Raw genomic sequence first — 23,221 nt, 5'->3', positions numbered from 1 at the left:
AGAATAAAAAGGAGAAAGTTAGAAATTAATCTTTAATTTGGTTGTGTTAGCTCAGAGTTTTGTTTACACTTGGACTCACGAGAGCAAGTGGGAAGAGATTCCTCACACCCTGTCCCTCACTTTCCATAAGGAGCTCAGAGCCCAGTGGGGACATGCAAGTAAACACTTGTGGTTATAGTGCAGTGTGAGCAGTGTCATAGTGAAAATACACAGAAACTGAAAGGAAAGCTGAGACCAGAAGCACCCAGATGGCCAGAACCCCAGTGTTATTAGGTAGGCTTGTCCAGAGAAACAGAGCCAACAGGATGCAAATATATTTCTAAATCTCTCTCTCCCTTTCTCTCTCTCATGTATGAGTATGGAGATGGAGGCTTGGTAAGTCCAAAATCTGCAGAGTAGGCCAACAGGCTGGAGACCCAGAAAAGAGTCTGAAGGCATCTGCTGGCAGTCTTGTTTGAGGGAGGTTAATTTTTGTTCTATGGAGGCCTTGAACTAATTGCACGAGGCTCACCCATATTTTGAAGGGCACTCTGCTTTATTCAAAGTCCACTGATAGAAATGTTAATTTTCTATTTAAAACACCCTCATGGAAACATTAATGATATTGCTTTAGCAAATATTTGGGCAATGTAGCTCAGCCAAGTTGAAACATAAAAGTACCATTGCACCAAGGGAAGCAGAAAACCACTGAGAAGCTCCATTCTCATGTCCCAATAACCCAGGCGTCCTGCGGGTACCTCAGGCCTTCACTCATGCCACTGTTACTTACTGTGCCCTGCCTTTTCTTCACTCCTATCTTTTTTCTTTGCACTGATCCTAGTGCTCAGAATTCCCTCACTTCCTGAGGGCATCTAACCTGTCCTGCCAGCCCACCTTGCATGCATTTTCACCCAGCAGCACAATTTGAAGTCCTCACTGGATTCCTTGTTAGTTAAACACATCCCTTCCTACTTGCCAAGTCAGGTTGACATAAGTAAGAATGACCACAAACTTTACATCATTGGTGGAAATTGTCCATATCCAGGCTAGGAGACTTTTACCCTCAGAAATGGCACAGGACCCAGATGTCCCTTTTAATACGACATGGCATTTTAGAGTGTCACAGTTTCTCTTAGTTGTTTACTTGTCCTTCAATTATTCATCAGTTGAATGGCATAGCCTTTTAGTCAGTTAGTTCTGTAAGTCAGCATCCTCACCCATGTAACCTGCACAGGGAGGTCTTTCTACTTCAGGTTGGAGTCTATTGATTAAGTCCATGCTTTATATATTTGCAAGGTTTGTGAGTTTTGCTTCAACACCATCTTTGGTTCTTGATGGATTCTGATCACTTTTCCACAGACTTCTTTGGACAGCTCATTAAACAGGTCAACATGGCTATTTTCCATTTACCCTCCAGAGGCACTTTACCCTTCTGCAGCCTTCCCTGTGCCGTAGAAGACTGACCGAAAGGCTTACATCGATGAAGGCCTTGCCTTCTGAGTTATTGCAGGGTTTGCTCAGTGGAGACATAGGAAGGAGCCTGGAACAAGCCGGGAGGGACTGAGGTTATGCTCCAAGCTCCTTGCTGGTGGTTCCCATCCAGGAGGGCACAGCTTCTCCACATGCTGCCATCCTTTCTCCTCTCACTTCTACAAGTCTGATGATGGGAACCGCCCTTCTCTTACAAGCTCTGTACTATGATCCCCCCTTATTTCTTCCTATATGCTCATGCCTTTGTAAACAGTCCTCATGTGAGCAAGCCATTTGCTACATCTATTGTCCTTAAGATAAGGGGGCTGTGCTAATAGGCATGTATGGTATTAGGATGGTGTCTTGTTGCTGGTGCTCAGAAATGTGTTCATCTTCACTCAGGAATAGTAAATAGCCCTGCATGCTTAAGAATTCTTGGATTAAGCAAACTCAAAAAGGACAAACTCATGGATACAGACAAGAGAATGGTGATTTCAAGAAGAAAGGGGTTGGGCAAAGGAGGGATAAATGGTGATGGAAGGAGGCTTGACTTGGGGTAGTGAACACACAATACAATATACAGATGATGTAGTGTAGAATTGTATACCTGAAACCTGTATAATTTTATGAACCAATGTCACCTCAATTAATTCAATTTTAAAAAGAATTCTTTATAATAAAACCATTCCTTCTTTTTCCTGGAATTGAGTCAGCAGATTTCCTTGCTGGGAAACTAGTTCAGATTGTGGACCTTCAACAGCTTTTGCTTGCACTGACTTAAGTTACTTTGGTCCTTTTTCTTTTCATTTACCTTCTTTAGTTTTTTAGTTTTCTAAACTAGTAACACATCTTAGCGAGTTTGGTGGCTGCATAACTTTATTTTTGACATTTTTTGCTTTTCCTGTGCCTCTTCTCCTAGCAGCTGCCTCCCTGTCCAGGTCTTAGAGACATCGCCTTCCTGCCCAATGGCCCTCCCACTGCACAAGAGCCTGGACTAGGCCCTTCCACTGCTCCCAACACACATTATTCATACTTGTCATCGTCCTTGTATTTTAATTGTTGCTGTGTCTCCCTCATGATTAGCCTGTGCGGATGAAAAGGGGCCACATACTAAACCTGACAAGCTCGGGGGAAGCCTATGCAGTGGCCTTACAAACTCAGAGACCTAAAGTAATCACAAAGGATGGTCTGAAATGAAAACTTTTTAACAAAAAGCAATTTGCTAGTAAGGCAGCTAGTCATGTCCTAGGCTAGATTCTTCCCTGACAAGTCAATCTTTATCTTAAATGAGTCTGTCTATTGTCTTCTTGCATCTACCATAAGATATCATTGGAATATCTAAGTAATTTCCAGACCCTTCAAAGCCCAGGCACCTCTCTGGGGAGACCACAAATTCCATCATCGCTATTGAGTTAACTGTTAACTGTTAACTATACCAACCTATGTAAATGAAGTATGTGTCTGTCAGGCCAGTGTGACTCAGTGGTTGAGCATTGACCTATTAACCAAGAAGTCATGGTTCCATTCCCAGTCAGGGCACATACCCAGGTTGTAGGCTCTATCACAAGTAGGGGGCATGCAGGAGAAAGCAGATCAATGATTCTCATCATTGATGTTTCTATCTTTCTCCCTCTCTCTTCTGCTCAGAAATCAATATATATATTTAAAGAAATAAGTGTCTATCTTTTTACTTTTTATCCAATTCCAGAGGTTTCCCTGCTTTGCTTTCTCCCACCTCCCTAATCTATCACCAGTGGATTTCATGTAACCTATTTCCATTTTTTCTTTTAATTCCATTGTATAAAATAAGGTACAAAACTGCAATTCTCTGGAACATTTTTTCAATCCATTGAGGTTTTGCTTCCCAACAATTGTCATCGGCTTGGCTCAAATAAACTCAGAAAAATTCTCTACATGTTTGGCTGTTTCTACGGTGATACCTGTGATGCAGACTCTTCCTGAAATGACATTGTTGTGGCTTGAATTATTTCCCCAAATATATGTAAAGTCCTGACCTCAAGGACTTTGCAAATGCAATAAAATAAAGATGAAGGTATACACATTAAATTGGGTCATAATCCAATATGACCAGTGTCCTTACAAGAAGAGAAGAGAGACACTGTCACTGGAACAGATGGTCACCGTGACTATGTCCCATGAGGCAGGTGACAGCCTCCCACAGGCAGAGACTGAGGTGCTGCTTCTATAAGCCTAGGAAGGCCTGAGGATGAGGAACAAGGAAGGGTTCCCCTCACAGGGTTCAGAGGGGCCTGGCACTGCAGGCTCCTTGGTTTTGGACTCTAGTCTCCAGAGCTACAAAACAATGTACTTTGGTTTTTTGTTTGTTTTTAAGCCAGTCAATTTGTATTTTTATTGTAGAAGCCTGGAGAAAATAATGCAGACACAATTTCTTATTAACAAAACTAGCAGTTTGCACAGTGTCTGGAATGTGCACTTTTACATTGAGCTGAAATGAATTGTAAATCATTCAGATGTGAAAAGTAGGCCAAATGTGTATTCCTACAGAAACTTACTCTTTATCTGCCTCATCCACAACTTCAGTCCATCCTCCATCCAAACTCGGGGCCTTTCCTATCTCCCACCCACTAGTCCTGGGCGCAGTGGTGCAGTCTTGAGGGTGACACATTGTCAAAATCTGTAGAGGCCTAGGTCAGTCCACTTCATCACTGACCCTAGTCAGCCCAGCAGGTTACTCCCTAAACTGGCCTCCTTCCCCCTGCACAGGTCATGCTGCTTACATGCCAGGAGACAGTGGCTGCTGGGCTTTGGGAATATTCCCTCCTGGGCTCCTCCTGCGGTAGGGGTAGGTCATGGTGGCTAGAAGCACAGACTGAGACCTCCAGGAGGGGTGGGGTGCCACTGTGCCTACAGAAAGGAGAACTACTATTCCCCGAGGGTATGTTTTAAAGAGATGCCTTTGGGATTCACATGAACTGTTTTCCCTGACTAAACCATCCTTCCTCACCCTCAGGACTTCTATTTGCAAATATCTGCAGGCTTCTAAGAAACTCCCCCTTCTGTGGAACCTCACAAGTCTCTTGGGAATGCTGAATGGGGATGGCCTGGGACCAGGTCCTTAATTAGAGACCTGCAAAGAAGCCAGCAGTGCCCAGCTGCTGGTCAGGGTCAGGAAGAGAACTCAGACCGCTGCCTGCCAGGGCTATTTATACTCCCAGTGTCATTACCCAGTGATGCTACCCCAAGGGCAGAGAACAGCAACTTGGTGCTTTCATAAAAGGGAGCTAAACGCAGACCAAGCCCCCTTTTTTCCTCCTCCACCCCCATTCCGTGCTCTGTCCACGTCCTCTCATCCTTCTCCTTCCCTCTCTTCCATGAACACTCCATGCCACACTTTGCTAGTGTCATAATTACTCATACTTAAGAACATTTAACATTTTACAAATAAAAATATGGACTTGATTATCATATATTTATGTACAAAAATTTTTCTCCATTAAACATGAGAATTACATAATTCACCCGCACAGAGGTTTGTTTAAAAAAAAAAAACAGCAACAACAACACAAAAACCTGTATACTTTCCAACTGGATGTGACCAAATAACATACTTAAAGAAATGCCCAGCCATGATAATGAAACCTCGCACCTCGGGGACACGACTCAGAGGTCCTGACTCCTTCAGGGTCACATCGGCAAGACAGGCACATTCAAATGCAGCAGACAGTCATCTCTAGCCATTCCCGGGCAAAATACCAACATAAACCCTGAGACAACGCTTCCCATGTCAATGAGACCTATGAGTCAATCATACCTCTGTGTCACTGAACTTACATGATTTCATCTTAAATAGTTTTTATTGATTTTTAGAGAGAGGAAGAGAAAGGGAGACAGAAACATCAATGTGAGAGCATAACATTGTTTGGCTACCTCCTGCACACCCCCCACTGGGGATGGAGCCGCAACCTGGGCATGTGGAACCAGCAACCTTTTTGGTGCATGGGATGACACCCAACCAATGGAGCCACTGGCCATTGGTTATTTTAGAGAGTTTTAAAACTTATATTTTATTTAATGTACATATTTTAATGATATATGGACAAGTCTATGCTAGTCTATTAACTTCACAACTTTAAGACATATATTTCAAAACTCATATATTCATAGAGAAAAGCCACAAGAAAATTCTAACAAAATAACAATGGCAATCTCTGGATTGTGGTTGATAGGTGACTTTAACATTTTCTTTAACCTTTTTCCCCTTAAATTTTTATAATTGATATTGATTTATTTTATAACAAAAATAAAAGCACTTTTGAAAGTAAAGCATAGGCAATACAAAGTATCTAATTAATGTTTAGTGATACACATTATTACTGAGCCGGAAGCTTTTGTTTGCTTCCCGAGTCTTGACTATTAGTTCCAGATTATTACCTCGAGCAAGCTGTGAAATTCTCATACTCTCTTTCCTTCTATGTAAGATAGAGGTGAGGCGATCTACCTCAGAGTTAAAGAAACGATATCTGTAACCTCTCAGTTCAGTTTCTGAAGGTGGTAGGTGCTGATCACACATCAGCAAGCATGGATCTTTGCCTTATTCTGCAACCAAATCATGTCCTTGATTTTGGTAAAGTATGGACCAAGGACAATGTGCATCAGACTCACTAGGAGAACTTAGTAAACGTGCATTTACTGAATTAAAATTTATAGGGCAGGGAAGTCTATATGTTTAGAAAGAACCCCCACAGATCCATATATTAATTACATCCTATATAATAAAAGACTAATATGCAAATAGACCGAACAGTGGAACAACTGAACAAACAGTCGCTATGAGTGCACTGACCACCAGGGGGCGTGTGCAGAACATGGCAGGCATTGGCTGTGGTGGGATGGTGGAGCAGGTGAGCTGGGGCACCAGACCAAGATGGGGCACCGGTCGCTGTCAACGGGGCAAGCCTCTGGTGGTTACTGAAAATTCTTTGCTCCCGCACACTGCAGTACGCCCCGGCACTTGCACCTGCTGCTGGCACCAGCCCCGCTTGGCTTGCACCCACTGCTGGTGCCGGAGCCACTGCTCACACCTGCTGCCGGTGCCCGACGCTGGTCCCGATCACTCTGTGCCATAAGCAGGTGCAAGCAGCGGCTGTTGCCCCTGATTGCCCTTGAGGGCTTCTCCACCTCCCCCTGCTCCTGAGGGGCGATTGGGGCAGCAGCCACTGCTCGCACCCACTGATGGCGCTGGCCCCAATCGCTCTGCTCCATCAGCGGGTGCGATCAGGGCCAGCACTGTCAGCATGTGGGAGTGGCAGTGGCAGGAGTGGGGCTGCTGGCAGACAGGGGCCACGGTGGGAGGGGTTGGGCGGGGGTGAAGAGGATGGCTGGAGACTCGCCCCTGTGCCTACCACAGCCCCACAGCCCCACAGCCCCACAGCCCACAGTTCCTTTCAAGGTGCACAAATTCATGCACTGGGCCCCTAGTTTTGAAATAACTAGGATCCACAGAAAACCCTACCTAGTACTTGACCAGGCTGTTGAGCATTGTAGTTTACCAAAACCTTGAAAAGGAAATAGCATCATGATTCCTAATTTATTTATAAAACTGGGGCGAAGCAGCTAGCATATATGCATTTTGCAGATAAAGAATTATGGAAATTCAATGAAATGACAATCAATTCCATGAAACTAGCATTTTCTGCAGAAAAAGATGTGGCCCTTTGTATTCAGATGGGTGGATTGCTAAGTGTCCTTAATCACCATTTTTGCAAAGATTTGCTTGCATGTCTACCTGTGATTTTTGCACATTAGTATCACCAATTTTACTGCCTCGTGAAGGACAGTGACTATGTCTTATTTCTCTGCGCATCCCTAGAGCCCAGGACAGAGTCTGCTACAGACTGAGCTCCACGGAGGGGCCGCCTTGCTGCTGAGGAGCTGGAGCTGCTGAGATTCACTGAGACTCGGTGCGACTCAGCAGCTCCCTGCATCCCGTCTCACTGCATGACTCTGGCCCCTCCAAGTTAGGCTGGAACCCCAACCCGTGGATGTGCCCATTACGGCTCACAATGGAGAGTGCACTCACCATGCGATGTTTTTCGGAAACGATTACATCAAACTGTGGCTTTGTGGAATTATTTTCCAAAATAAAGTAGTGATCAGACGCAGTCTCTAAGCCTATGAAATAACTGACTCTGACTAGGCACTTAGAACGAAGTGGCAGCATAAATAAAATCTCCAGAAAAAAGCAAATAGTTCACTTTACTTTTCCCTGAGGCATCCACTGGATAACTAGTCTGACTGCTTGCTCCGATACACAGGAATGTGCCTAACCCTCACAGCTCTGAGAGATAGAAAGCGTTATTCCCACCGCGCTGGTATAACACAATGGAAGCTCCGAGAGAACACCGATTCACAGTCCTCAGGGCCAGACATGGGCCAGGCGTTCCCACCACCAGAGTCAAGCTTCCTATTCACTTTGAGTTTTGTTTTTTGTTGGTTGGATGTTTTCATGTGCTTTCTGGTTTTGAGTTCTAAGAGAGAAAACATGTGTGACAAGTTCTATAGAAAATTTTTGGTAATTAACTCTTGGTTTTGGTGGAACACGAAGCCTGTTAAGTTTTCTTCTCTCATGAAAATAACCTAGCTGCTAATTCTATTATTTACTAAAATACCATTTCCCCCCAGAATGTGGTCTTTTATTTGCAAGTGTGTCCCTTGCCGTGGACTTCCCTTGGCCGTGTGCCATCACACAACTGGACAGAGCTGAGTGAGAAGTCTGCACCCTCACCTGTGACATTGCAGTACACCTGGAGAGCTCCCAGCGGCCCGCTGCCGTCCGGGTCAATGTGGAAGAAGCCAGCCGTGTTCCCTCGGTGCCTGTACACCTCGCAGGATCGCTCGTAGAGGGCTGGGGAGACACAAAGGCAGCGAGGAGGAAACGTTGCATGGCTCTGCATATTCCTTAGATGCATCAGTTACTTCTACTTCTACTGACTGTCAATCTTGGCTTCCTTCCTTCCCCTATAACTCGACTTCCCCCCAAGTCTTAACAAACCAGCATCCCAATACTTGAGGGAGTCCCACCCTCCATTCACCTTAACAGTCACACTTTTCACCAGCTCAGAAGTCACACCCTTCAAGAGCCTCCCCTTCCCTGGGCTATGACCTGCTGTGTGCTGATGTGTATGTCCCTCCTGGATGCCTGCATGGTGTGTTGATCTAGGACTACCAGTGACAGCTTGTGAGAGTGGTGGCCGTATGTTGTTGGCACATGTTCCAGCATCTGGCAGAGTGCCACCTTCACAGCAGGAGTTTGATCAATGAATGAAAAACCGAATAGACACATACAGTCATGACTTTTTACTAATAAAGTAAAATGGCACTATCTTATTAATACATGTCCAGAGATCAGCATGGTGACTGATGTATAGTAGGTGCCCAATCAAGTTTATTTTAACTTAACAAGCATTTATCAAGTCCTTAACATATGTCAGCAGTGTGGTTGCCACTAGACGACAGAACATGAAGAAGGCGACCAGTCTGGGCCTTACGAAGCTCACAGCCTGGTTGCTGCCATGAAGGTCTGTCTGTGTTCAGAGAGAGGCAGACATAGGGGCCCTGAGATAGACTACCTTGACCAATCTGCAGATGTGAGAAACATAGAAATCTCATTACACCAACATGAATGAATCTGGTAGGGTATAAAGGAGGCATCTGCTGTCTTATGCATGAGAATACAGGATGCTCCCTGGTGCTTTCGACAAAATGGTATAACTCTGAGCAGCAGGTACACATCCAATTGTGTCATCATCCCATGCTTAAAAGACAGTGGCTTCCAAAAGCTTTAAAGATAGAGCACCAAATCTTCACCTTTGCCAACGTGTCCCTGTGATGAATGCCCCGTCCCACGAAAATGAAGCTGCAGTTTGTCATGATCAAGCATGAGGGGTACCTCAAATAATTCATTACCGATAAAGTTCTAAATCTTGAGAGGATTTGAGCTTTTATAAATTAGAGTGACTTCAAGGTTATCTTTGCACTCATGGACTTCTCTCTTGCAGCCATATACACTTTCTGAACTAGGAAATAAATGAGAGAGTTATAGTTCCACTCTACATACTGACCATAATATAGAGCTGATTTCTCTTTTCCCAAACCTAATAACTGCTGTGGCATGCATTATGGGTATGTGTCATGCGTGTGGAAGTCACCTCTAGGTGTGGTGTCTCTCCCCAGCCACTCCCACACTCCCAACATAACAACCATGTGAAAGGGCTGCTGCTGTCTCACTCAAGCATATTTGGGGGGTTACATAGCGATTAAGAACAGGAGCCGTGGGCCCAATGGGTGTGTGGCTCAGTTGGTTGAGCTTTAGCCCATGGACCAGGAAGTCGCTGGCTGGGTTCCTGATCAGGGCACATGCCTGGCTTGTGGGCTCCATCCCCATTAGGAGACAGCTGATTGATATTTCCCTTTCCTCAATGTTTCTATCTCTCCCTCTCCCTTCCTCTCTCTGAAATCAATAAAAAACATTTTTTAAAAAAGAGCTTGAACCCTGGAGTTAAATTGGATGGTGTTGCATCACAGGCTACCACTTATACCTATTGGAGGTTGGATAAGCCAATTCACCTGTGGTAGGCAATCGCTAAGCTAACTCATTCTATCCTCACCTCTTGGTATTCATATCTTGCTCATGAATTCATGCCCTCCCTTGAGTGTGGGCTGGACTTATGGATGTGTCTCTAAGACAATATGACAAAAAGGATAAATGTCATTTCCAAGACTTGATTATAGAAAGACAGTGGCTCCCACCTTGGGTAATCCTGGATCACTCACTCTGGGGAAGCCAAGCGCTATGCCAGAGGCGGCCTTGAGGAAAGGCCCCCATGAGAGAGCGTGGACCCTCATGAGACATGCCATGGGAGTGGGCCCTGATGCAGAGCTCCACAGCCAAACACTGCAATGGTTGCAACTCTCGCTGACACCTTAACTGCAGCCCGGTGAGAGGCCCAGGCAGAACCACTCAGTTTAAGTTGCTCAAGGACCAGAGAATCTATGAAGTGGTGATGTCTGTTGCAACATTTTGCTGTGATTCGTTGTGCAGCATTAGATAGCTAACAAACTCTCAAAGCACTAGTTTTCTCATGGGATATAGGTATAAACATATCTATGTACAATTGTAGTGAGGATTCAAAGAGATAATCCACAGACAGCACCTAGCACAGTGCTTGGCACATAGGAAATGCATGATAAATATGATTATAACTATTATTATTACTATTGCATTGTTTCATGAAATGTTGCCTCTTTTTGGTAAGGTTTTTTACTTGACTCTTTTAGTGATAATAAGCCTTGTGGTGTTTAGAACATGAATCACAAGGCTTGTTATGAAAAATTAGTAGACCCAACAGCCCTTCTGTGAAGAGATGTTGGCTTTTGCTAGTAATTCTCAGTTCATTTGGGTTATTTTCAGTTTTTTGCTATTTCAGTTGTGACATTTTTAAATTCCATAGAGTGTTTATTCTTATAATAGAGGAATATTCTATTCTTCCCTCTGAATATTCCTTTTTTAATAATATGCAATTCCTGATTCATTGATGCAATATTTCTCTAATATTTGTGAAAATATTTATTATAACATAATTTCTTTGACACTTTCATCTCTTTAAACATACTGTTTCCCCCCGACTGTGTGTGTGTGTCTTTCATGTTAGACTCTCTTCTGCAATGTCAGGTCCTCTTTGGTAGGTAGTCCTCTCATACTAACCGTGGTCTAAATTACTGATTGCTGTAAGCAAATATAGGTAGTTTGTCCTCCGAGGACTGCACTGTAGTATTACCTGGCTGGACCACATCTTGGGAAACCCCCATGTAGTGTCTTCAGTGCTTTCTCCTGGTGTTGTTAGGTTCTATAATTAGAGGGTCTTTGACATGAGATGTGGAAGGTGGAAGTGACACCATGCACACATTCATTTTACGCTTGGAAAGTCAGTGCAGGGCACGAGGTGCTATTATAGTTACACATGTTGTCACTTAACGGCAGACCTCAGTTGTTAATGTGAGTTGGCTATGCCATGCCAGCTGCCTCTCCAGATGGGCCATCTCTCCCTCCAGCTTCCCTAGCTCCCAGCCATGTACGTGTTTAGATCTCTTATGATCACCCCATCACTAAAGTTGAAGGATTGGTTGTGGTTAAGACTCAAGGTGCTTCTCTGATCAGCTGCAGACTGAGCCATTTAAGGAAATTTATATCATTTACTGCTGTTTATGTGAAGCTTTAGAAGGAAGTGAAGGTTATACATATGTTGAGTCCACCCACACTTCCAGGAAGCCCACTACCTGTAAGCTACATTGCTCCTCCTGTACTGCAGGCCTCACACACTGCACAACAGGAAGTGAATACAAATTTATTGACACCCTACAAACTTCTCAGTAACTTTAGCCTAGGGCTCTCAGAAATGAAATAAAAAATACATGGTTCTTCACCTCAGATAATTCATGGTTTTAAAGTTTACCAAAATTAACCTCAATACAAATAGAAAAATATTAAAAGACCAATTTCTATAAAATAAATAAAAACTATTTAAAGGTCTCCTCTACAACAAGACATTAGAATCATATGGTATCTATTAGAGTGTAGAGTATTATAATGCCACTTATATCTCTCCAAAGTATAGGGAAAAAATAAATCTTTCAAATTGCTACACAGAGTAAGTGATGTAGTAGGCAGCTAGAGAGACATGGCAGAATAGGAACAATAGGCTGGATACGGAAAGTCACCCAGGGCCTAGCAGTGGATAATTGTAAGGTGGGAACTTGCACACAGGGTGACCTTTTATCCTCTAGTATATCAGCTGGTCCTGTGATTCAGACCCTCCCCTGAGCTTTCCTTTCCTGGCAGGTCACTAGTCACGTGGTAGACCCCTTAAAGGAGAAACAAGGGGGCTAGAGAAGAGCCTCATAGGACTACCATAGAAGCCTTTGATGACCACTTTAATGACAGTTCATGACTACTTCCTTTAAGCATTAAACCCTCAAGACAATGAAGTCTGACCCACATCACATAATCTTGGAAGTAGAGCCTCTGACCCCAGATAACAGAGACAGAGTTTTGGTCAAACTAGAGAAGATATCTAAGGCTCAGTTGTGATTTAGCTTTATACCTAGAGAAGTAGAAAAATCAGACAGAGCAATGCCATGGCTGACATCAGGACCAGATGCAATGACCAACAACCCTCTATCCTAGTGCTGGCCAATGAGTAGAGACCATGACCTTGAAAGGACACACCTGGAAAGCTGATGAATATTCTATTGAAATCCTCTCCTGAAAATTCCTGCCTTTAGAAAATAGATACAACACCTTAAGACAAAGAACCTAGTGCACTCTTTCTCTTTCTCTCTTGCTCTGGAGCAAGCTGCACCTTCCCCCGCCTCCTTCCCTCAGGTGTGTTTTCTTTCTCCTAAGCTCCTCGGGCCCTTCTTGTGCCTCTGTGACATGTTTCCCGAGTCCATGCAGCACAGCTGGCTGGCTCACTTCTTCTACCTCTGACTTTCTAATAAACTTTCACTTGTATTTGATTTCTTGGCTCTGAATTCTTTTCTCAGCTGAACTCAAGGACTGAGCTCTAATATTCTGGTGTCATTCACCATTATCAATAAGCCCAAAGGTGATCCCCAAGTCCAACGAAGACCACACCAATAAAGAAAACTTCAGATTCACTTGTGAATATCACTAAAAACTTACATAATCAGCAGTTAATACCCAATAGTGTATTTTAAAAAAAACACAAAGGCCAAATGGGGGCTTAATCCAAAAATGCAAGAGTGATTCAAAATTATCTATCTATCTATCTATCTATCTATCTACCTACCTATCATCTGTCTATCATCTATCTATCTATCTAGATATATGGACTATCTATCTACCTATCATCTATCTATCTATCTATCTATCTATCTATCTATCTATCTATCTATCTAGATATATGGAGAACAATTAAATTATCATCTCCACTCATTTAAAAAGACATTCTATGTCTTATACAAGTTCTGATTTGGCGTTGGAGGCCACTCTAGGACAACCATCAAATTTCCTGCTGGAAGAAGATGCCTGCCTATGGAGGAAAAATAAAAGAAGCTTTATAAGTGGTGAGATTTGTCTCCATTACCAACAGTGAGTGCTAGTGCTGATGGGAAGGTCTGGCATTATGGGCACACAAAGATCTGTGCTCATTAATGACAAGGACACTGATGGACATATTAAGATTCTTTAGAAGCGATTTTTAAATTAATATGTGCAGATATAAAATGTAGCTGGACAGAGCAGTTAAATCAGTGTTTTCATATTTAAGGAAAATAGTCCGAATCTAGTCCTGGCAGCTAATTTATTGCCTAAGGTACAATTTGAAATGTCCTTGTGAAGCCCATTCTCATTAAAGATAATGATAGTATTCAGACAGCAAAATAGTTTTATTTAGACTCACCTTTTCAAGTACCAAGGTCAGAGCTACGTTTTTTCTGCCTCACCACTTATATTCTGATTGTAAGACTATAGGCATAGATATAAAACTTAGATGACAAGTAAATAGTACTTTTAAGGCTTTAAAAATGTTTCAGTCCTATTTCCTTCTTTGCTCCTTATGTCCCCAGAAATCTAATATTTACCAACTGGCTGCATATTTAGTTATAGATGTACCTAGGTCTACAGACATAAATAAGATCTAATTAATTCTATCAAATAAATGCATGTGAATCTTTTTTGCATTTAATAGCTACTTAACTTAGTTTATCAAACACCTTGTGCAGTAGGTTTGCCTTGGCCTGGTTTCAAATCCTTGTGCAGTAGGTTTGTGGGACTGTGCCTTGGCCTGGTTTCAATGAGGAAAAACAATGTTAAAACTGATGGGATTTCTGAAATTAGTTAAAAAAATGTCTAGGGCTTCAAGTAGAAAATAGATATTTGATGTCCCAGTCTGCACATAGTTGGTAGAGGCTGAAAATAGACATAGATTCTGTAACATTGTCACTACTTAAGTGGAGGCTAGTGGAGATGGAAGCATATCAGTGGTTGGTGAAGGTTGGGTTGGGAGTGAGATGGGCGTGTGGCTATGAAAGGACAACACAAGAAGTTCTTGTGATGAAATGTTTTGCATCTTGATTAAGGTGCTGATTACACAAAACTACACATAATAGAATTGCACAGACCATACACACTCACACCCCTACACACACACACACCCCTACACACATGCACACACGGGAGTGCATGTCAAAATGAAACATTCTGAATAAGCTTTGTGCATTTCACCAATGTCGTTTCCCTGGTTTTGATGATATACAACAGTTATACTTGATGTTACCATTGGAGAAATTGAGTCAAGGGTACATAGGATCTCATGATACAATTTTTTTTTCAATTTACAGTGAATTATTTAATCTAATAATAGACAAACATGGTAATTGACCATACCTCCACTACGCTTCCTATTGGCTAATCAGCAGGATATGCAAATTAACCCAACCAAGATGGCGGCCGGCAGCCACGCAGCTGGAGCGAGCAGGAGGCTTGCTTGCTCGAGTGATGGAGAAAGCCAAGCTTCCTCCCTGCTGAGGCCAGGCTCTAAGCTCCACTCTAAGCAACAATGTTGCAATTATAGAAGGTAAACAAACCTCAGATACCTGCTTTCAGCAGGTCTTGGAGCTGGAGCGGCAACAAAGTTTCAATTATAGAAGGTAAATAAATCCCAGAATAAAAAAAAGAAAAAAAAGGAGAGGCTGGGAGCTTCAGTCGCCAGCTTGGCCAGCCTGAAAACAGCCCTCAGCCCCTCATCCAGACTGTCCAGGCACCCCAGTGGGGACCTCCACCCTGAAGGGGGTGCGGACAGCCTGAAAATAGTCATCAGCCAGTCATCCAGGCTGGCCAGGCACCCCAGTGGGGACCCCCACCTTGAAGGGGGTGTGACCAGCTGCAAACAGCCATCAGCCCCTCACACAGGCTGGCCAGGCACCCAAGCGGGACCCCCACCATGATCCGGGACACCCTTCAGGGCAAACCAGCCAGCCCCCACCCGTGCACCAGGCCTCTATCCTATATAGTAAAAGGGTAATATGCAAACTGACCCTAACAGCAGAAAGACTGGGAATGACTGGTCACTATGACATACACTGACCACCAGGGGGCAGACGCTCAATGCAGGAGCTGCCCTCTGGTGGTCAGTGAGCTCCCACATGGAGGAGCTCTGCTCAGCCACAAGCCAGGCTGATGGCTGCCAGTACAGCAGTGGTGGTGGGAGCCTCTCCTGACTCCTCAGCAGCGCTAAGGATGTCCAACTGCAGCTTAGGTCTGCTCCCCGCTGGCAAGTGGACATCCCCCAAGGGCTGCCAGGCTGCCAGAGGGATGTCTGATTGCCAGCTTAGGCCCAATCCCCCGAGGAGCAGGCCTAAGCCAGCAGGTGGTCATACCCCGAGGGGTCCCAGACTGCAAGAGGGCACAGGCTGGGCTGAGGGACCCTCCCCCCCCCCCCAGTGCACAAATCTTTGTGTACCGGGCCTCTAGTTTCAAAATAAAAGCTTTATGAAAAGAGAAAGATGAGCCAACAATTCAAATCCTAAATAGCTACTCTATTGAAATAAAAACAATGTCCCCACTGAATTCTGTGCATGAATGTTTGTGGGAACATTATTCACTATGGCCCTACAATGGAAACAATCCAAATACTTATCGACTGATGAATGGCAAACAAAGGTGATATTTGCATACGGGAAATACTGTTAGGTCTCAGAGAGGATGAAGTGCTGATGCGTGCCATGACACAACACCGATGGATCCTGAATCCTGAGGACATTATGTTAGGGGAAAGAAGCAGTCACAAAGGTCACATAGAGGATGGCTCCCTTTAGGTGACATGTCTGTATAATACAAGTCCATGCAGACAGGCAGTGCACTGGTGGCTGCCAAGGACTGGAGATAAGGGTTGAGGGGTTGGTCATCAGGAATGAGGAATTACTGCTAAAGTGTACGGAGGTTCTTTCTGGGGTGTTGAAATTAGGTAGTGATGATAGTACAACTGTGTGAATATACTAGAAACAATGACCTTCTACCCCTTGAATGGGTGAAATTTATGATGTAAATTATATTTCCATAAACATGAACCAAGCTGGGGGGCAGGGATTAGGTCATGGGACAGGTCCCAGAAGGTGCTCTGGGTTCCTCCAGTACATTGTGCCCAGTGCCTGGAGCCCTGTCCTTTGGCCCATGGTGTCCATAGAGCAACAGGCCTGTCAGCTGACCTCTGGTGAGTTCCAAAGCAAAGAGATATGCCTGTGTCCATATTCACTTCCCTCCCAAACCACACCGATATTTCATTTTCTCCTTTAGAAACCATAACACATTCATTGAAACAAAGATAAAATGAAGCAACAGTTGTCAAATACAGATTGAGAATCTTGTTTTTAATATGCCTGTTATATATCATGTCATCCTTACCCTGTGATCCAGTAAATGAATCTGTAAAATGGACAGTGATTACCCCTAATAATGTGCTGTATTTAAAGTAGAAATATGCACACATCCTTAATATGACCCTTCCTTGTGCCCCTTGTGCATGTGGAGTAAGGCCAGGTGATAGAATGCGTGGAAGGAAGCGGGGGAATCTGGAGGCATGACCTGACATGACCCTCAAGGACACGCACAGCTCCTGAAGGAGTGACTCCAAGGCAGTGGTTCTGCTGTGTGCTCCGAAGGCCAGCAGCCATTGGCGTCCCCCTGAGCATACAGGACACATGGATTCATGGACTCCATCCTGAATCAGAACCTCTGCGCATAAGACTATGGTCACTGTGTTTTAACAAATCCCCCGGTGATTCTTTTGCAATTTAAAATCTAAGAAGCCTTGTGCCAAATAAACTTTGACAGCCACGCTTATTAAACGGTGAAATATATCAAGAGCTTTTTACCATTTTGTCCCATAAACAAAAAGACTGAGTGCATTTGCATGGTTCTTTCAGGGACTTGATCAAATGTGTACCTTATCCCAACCCTGTGTTAGGTTTAGAGGCTGGTACTAGGGATCCATAGGTGAAGAAGACATTGCCCCACTCTCCAAAGGTAACTCAGGCCTGGGAGGAAGTTAAATTCTATTTTTCACTAATATGATGACTTTTCCGTAATGTGGATCTTGAATATTTCTATATTTTCAGGGGCTAGCCTCGTTCCCAGTATGTGTTCACTACATGGTGGATGGTGAGTTTGGAGGGGACCTAAGAAGGCCACATGAGTTGCCCTCCTGAGAGACTAGAGAGACTGGGGCAGAAACAAGTGAGGAGACCATTGCACCACCCCCCAAGGGAGAACCAAGCACTCAGCAAGGCAGGGCAAGGAGGTCAGGGCCAGTCTGTGCATGCTGAACCTGAAGACCATGATCCTATAGCTTATCTACAACTCCACCTATTTGGGCATCATACTTGATAAGAATTAATTAGGCATCAATTAAAGAGAAATAGGCAGAAATATTATTTTCTGATGAAGGAAATAATTGTTTACAAGTTGATTTAATACAATGTTAAGATTAAGCCTTAAATGTATCTGTCATTGCCATCCAAAATGCATTTCAAATTACACAGATACACATGAAGGAAGCATAATAGGGGGGGGGGGTGGCTGGGAACAGCAACGGAGATGGTGTCACCCTAAGTCCGCTGGTTCAGTATTGAAAGCGCCATCGGGTGAGTGGAGCTTCCCAGTGCAGAGCTCCAACCCCATTAGTCCAGTGATAAACTAGTCCAGGGGGCCCTGCCACACCCTGTCCGCAGGCCCTGGGGCAGTGCACTCCCCTATCTGCTGCCCCTGGCAGGGGCCACACATCAGCCAGTGGATCCACATCACCGTGGAGCATCCCTGCTTGTTCTATGGGAGTCAGCCTTGACTTCCATTGATTGGCTGCCTCCTGCATGCACCCTACTGGGCATCCTGCACAAAACCTAGAACCTGCCCTGACCAGAATCAAATGGTGACCTCCTGGTTCATGGGTTAATGCTCACCACTGAGCCACACTGGCTGAACTGCTTATGGGTTTTGGAACTATAGCCTTGTTGCTGTTCTAAGTTTCTGTTTTCTTTAACATAAGAAGGTGTTGTTAATAGACCTGAGATTGTGGCATCATATTGATAAGAATTAATTAGGCAGCAATTAAAGAGAAATAGGCAGAGATATTATTTTCTGATGAAGGAAATACTTCTCAGAAGGTTTGTAATAAACTTATATATAGTCAAGCACATCATTGGTGCTCAAATGTTGTCAGTTCCTGCTCCTCTTCTGCCCCCGTTCCACTGTGTCCTCCAGTGTGGACTGAGAACATCCATCCGGGCCAGCAGACACAGCCAGCCCTCAGGGCCCGCTGCTCACAGCTTTGCACCAGCAGTCTGGCTGGGTGAGCAGCTCCCTGGTGGGTAAGTGTCCTTCCTCCACCATCGGTTGTGGATTCCACGCATAACTTCTGCTCTGCAGTTACTATACTGATAACTAATAGTTATACTGATTTTGAGGAATGCTAAGAAAAATCAATTTCTGTTCTCCAACAGAATCATGAAGAAATGGACAAGTCACCATTTACAACATAACATGGGACGATGAGGAAATGTACAAAGTCTGGTTTATATTTGACAAAAAAAAAAAAAATAGCCAGGCCTGCTAAAAATAGGCAGGATGCTCAATAAACTTGAGTTGGGCCTGAACAGCTGAGTAGCAGTGTCCTAGGCTGGCGAGCATCCTCAAGCCTCCCCACCACAGGTGACAGCATGCTTAGGAGTCAGAGGTGGGACAGCATGGCACCTGTGGGCTAGTGGTTAGCGTTGCCCCAGAAGAAGTGAGGTGGGGACATGGGCCCCACTTGCGCATGAGACCCCTAGAGGCTTCTCATGTGTGTTTTCTCATATTTTCTCCTCTCCCAGGCAGGTGGAGGGTCCCAAGGTTCCAGAAGGAGGTGAAACCATAAGGTAGAAGTGGCCCGAGTCTCCATGTGACTGCACACTCCAGTGTGATGTGAGCCCAAGAGAAGCTTTTATTTGGCTGAGCTTTGGGATTGTTTGTCCTCTGTAGCTAGCCCACCTTTCCCTTCAAATTTAGCTCAGTCACTGGGAAATTTCTGAGTGCCCCCCAGGTAGCAAGCACTTCTATCTGGAAATGCAAACACGTTCTTACACTGTGAGCCTCTCCCAGGCCACCCGCTGGGAAGGGGTGGGCCTGCGAATCTGACATTGCTTCGGCTCTACTCTCCTTGTTCTCTCCTCTGCCTGCTGCAAACAAACAGAAACTCATAAAATAGTTATATTGTGGCCATAGGTTTCTAAACTGGTCTCAAATAGAAAGAGAAATAAGGAAACCCGAGTGAAAGCACGTGGAGAACAATTCCACCATGCTTGTCTGTCTGTTTCCGTCGCTGTTAACGAGCCCAGAGCCCTCTGCACAGAGGCCAGGCGGCTAAAAGAAATTACTGTTTTGCCTTTGCACACCATAAAGACTGTCTTCCTGTACGAGTTGGTGAATGCCTATTTTTTAACTGTAAGAGGGGCATTTACAGTGAAAATGTGTACCTTTTAGTATGAGCAGTCCACATGATATTTGACACGAAGCTGAACCAAGATGCCCCACGCTGCTCTCCCTGGGAGGACATTTAACTTTGTTACCCAGGGGACTCATGCATGAGATGCCAGTTTCCATCCAGATTGCACTTGAAGCCTTGTAATTTTTCCTCCCGGATTACCCTCACAACTCTTCCGCAGCCTCCCAGGGGTCACAGAATATTGATTGTTATGAGCCACATGACCGCCAAAGGGGAAACCCAGACACGATCTTTGGGCTAGAGATAAATTTATGGTAAAGCTACAGAAGCTGTAGCTTTCAGCCCCCTAGCAAAGCCCTAACAGTAACCTGGCAATGAGCTCACAGGATTCTGTGGTTTTGTAGACACGTGCATCAGCCGGGTTTAAGCAGGGGAGCTGACCATGGGGAGAGGGACACGGATCTGTAGGTGGCAGGGCTCTGTGGGAGCTGGCACGCAGCCTGTAGGCAGCTGTTTTTGCCTGGGATGCTGGAGCTTGCAGTCTAATCCAGAAAGGTAAACGGGTATGAGGTAAGGGAGGAAAAACAAGCAAACCCTTGAGCATACCCGGTTTTCAGGAAAACCCACAGAAACCGTGAGGTGTCCTGCTGTCTGTGCACTGCCCATGCCAGCAGGTGAGGGGCAGCATACCTGCTGCTTCCCTTTCAGCCCTCCCACAGGTGTCTCTCTCCAGGTTTCCCCTAAGTAGAAATAGCTAGGAAAGAAAATTGGGGGCAATACAATTTAGCCAAAATAGGTTGACAAGTTAGAAAGCTACTATTTTTGTAAAAGTAAGATATTTAATGACAATAGGTTAAAATAAAAGATTTAACTCCACCTGGCAAATAGCACTGCCTCTTTCTCCTGCCCTCCCCACTGCCACCTTCCCATGCCAGGTCTCTTGGGAGATGCCACAGACAGGGGGATCCAGGAAGGGGCAGGCCAGAGAGGGTGTAGTTTGCAGCCCCTCTCAGGAATCCTAGTGCCCCCTCTGTGATTTAGGGGCTCTGCTGCCAGAGGCCACCTCAGGAGGGTGCCAGCCCAGCATTCAGCACCAGAAGTGCACTGGGGGGTGGGGGTGGGGGTGGGGGGAGGCGCTTGCTGATGGGAACGCAACCAAAGGCTACCTCAGGGGAATGCTTCTAAATCACACATGTATTTATGAACTTGACAGGAATTTTCCCAATTTTAACCACATGCGTAAAAGTATACCCAGCATAGGGGATATTATTGAATGCGTACAGAGATTCAGATTTACAAGATGAAAAAGTTCTGGAAATGGATGGTGGAGATGGTAGCACATAATGAATGCATTTAATACCACTGAACTGTACATTTAAAAATGGCTAAGACAGTACATTTTAAATTATATGTATTTTACCTTATTAAAAAAACAGGGGAAAAGGAAACAAGTTTGAATGCTTGCTTATAAAGATCTGAAGAAATTCCTAAAAATAGATATATTTGGTACTAAGGATACCTAAAAGATGTCAATATTTAACATCCATTATATTAAGTTGTTTTTTTTATTGTGTAACCAGATAAAAACTAGGAACATATATTTTATTTTTTATGTTCTATTGTTACATTGTTTTACATTAAAGTAAAAAAAAGCAATGACTATTTTGAAAGTTTATATGACGTTATCAAAATTAAATATGAAGCTGGAAAAAGTGTTTTCTAAATGATTGATGTATTTAAAAATATAGAGATCAACTATAATAGAGGAAAAGTGAACTACCATTTATTCTCTGTAAAAATATTATAAAACAGCCCAGCCTGAGTGGCTCAGTGATTGAGTGTTGACCTATGAACCAGGAGGTAACTGTTTGATTCCCCATCAGGGCACATACCAGGGTTGTGGGCTCCATCCTCAGTGTGGGGGTGAAGGAAGCAGAAGGTCAATGATTCTCTCATCATTGATGTTTCTATTTCTCTCTCCCTCTCCCTTCCTCTCTGAAATCAATTTAAAAAAGCTATAAAACATCATGTAAGAAAGCAACCAAAGAAAAAGTGCTCAAGAGCTGTAAGGGAATAAAGTACTATAAAATTGTCAGAGAGTGGATAAAAACATTCTAAATTGGGAAATATGTACGATGCTTGTTAATTTTTAAAAAGTTGCCATTTCTAGTGATTTGTTTTCTCATTCTAAAAGCAATTTAGAAAACATAAGCTTAAATGGGATCCCCAGAATCCCGTAGCTCCCAGGCCCTTTAGAGCTGCGGTCTGACCAGCTCAGAGCAGGGAGCTGAGCAGGGTGTGCCGCCCCTGGTTGCGGGCACCCCGGGGCACTGCGGCCTTCTTGCGCAGAGGCTTGTCTGAGCTCTTCTCCTCTAACAGGTAAACAGGCGCCTTGGGCCTTGGGCTTTGTTTGATGGCAAGGACCTCCCTTCTGCTGTGAGCTCACATGAAGTAGAAAAACGCGCGCAGAAATGGAAAACCAGTTCGACCACAGGGGCCAGACAGGGAGAAGCTACCGGTAACTGCTGGCTAGTCCCTGTCCTGTAAAACGGAACAGTCATAATTTCGCACGGACTTGTTCTGGAGACTAACGGGACATGGGGGTGCGCGCAGAGCGCCCGAGGCCTCAGAGGTGCCTGCCAGGCGAATGCTTGTCTGGAGGAGACAAACCAACAGGAAGCCAGCGGGACCTGCGGGAACAGGGTTGACATGGGCTTTTGAAAACGCCCTGGGAGGCATGGAGGGACGCACAGACCTGACTGAGGGGAGCGCGGACAGGCACTGGGGCAGGGGCAAGGGCACAGTGACCACAGCCTCCCTTCAGACCCCTGACGCATAAAGGAGCCCGAGGGGGACTCCGTGCAAAGGTTTCTAGAGAAAGCAGATGCGATTCCTGGTCAGACAATGAGGAGCAGGCAGGGGGCAAGAGGGAGGACCAGCTTGGTACCCACAGGAGAGACCCCGGGAGAGCCGTTCCCTGTGGTGGGGGCGCACGCAGCTTCCCGGCACATGGGGTCCTGGCGCGGGTCTCATCGTTCACGGAATCTATCCTCATGTTTCATGAACAGACATTTACACTGAACTTCATTCCCTTTCCGAACTGGATGGAGTTTTCGCTCACCCCACTGTCTTGGTCAGACTGGAGTTACAGCGCCTGCTGGGAAGCTGTTGGAAATGGGAGCCTGATGGGGACGCGCCCGCCTCGCAGGGTCCACGCTGGTGGCGGAGGGAGCGGA

General features: G+C 44.8%; 1 protein-coding gene across 1 annotated transcript in view; it reads right to left on the bottom strand.

The window, feature by feature from the left end:
- The window catches only part of CNTNAP5 (contactin associated protein like 5), a 661,914-nt gene that overhangs the window by 295,393 nt on the left and 343,300 nt on the right, over positions 1 to 23,221 (bottom strand). The window contains exon 12 of the mRNA XM_023744097.1: positions 8,216 to 8,335. Coding sequence (XP_023599865.1) covers positions 8,216 to 8,335 — 120 coding nt within the window. The remainder of the gene's footprint in view (positions 1 to 8,215; positions 8,336 to 23,221) is intronic.

The sequence above is a fragment of the Myotis lucifugus genome, unplaced genomic scaffold, assembly GCF_000147115.1.
Source record: "Myotis lucifugus unplaced genomic scaffold, Myoluc2.0 scaffold_427, whole genome shotgun sequence".
NCBI lineage: Eukaryota > Metazoa > Chordata > Mammalia > Chiroptera > Vespertilionidae > Myotis > Myotis lucifugus.
The sequence above is the reverse complement of the archived record's forward strand: the minus strand, read 5'-3'. Positions and strand labels throughout refer to the sequence as shown.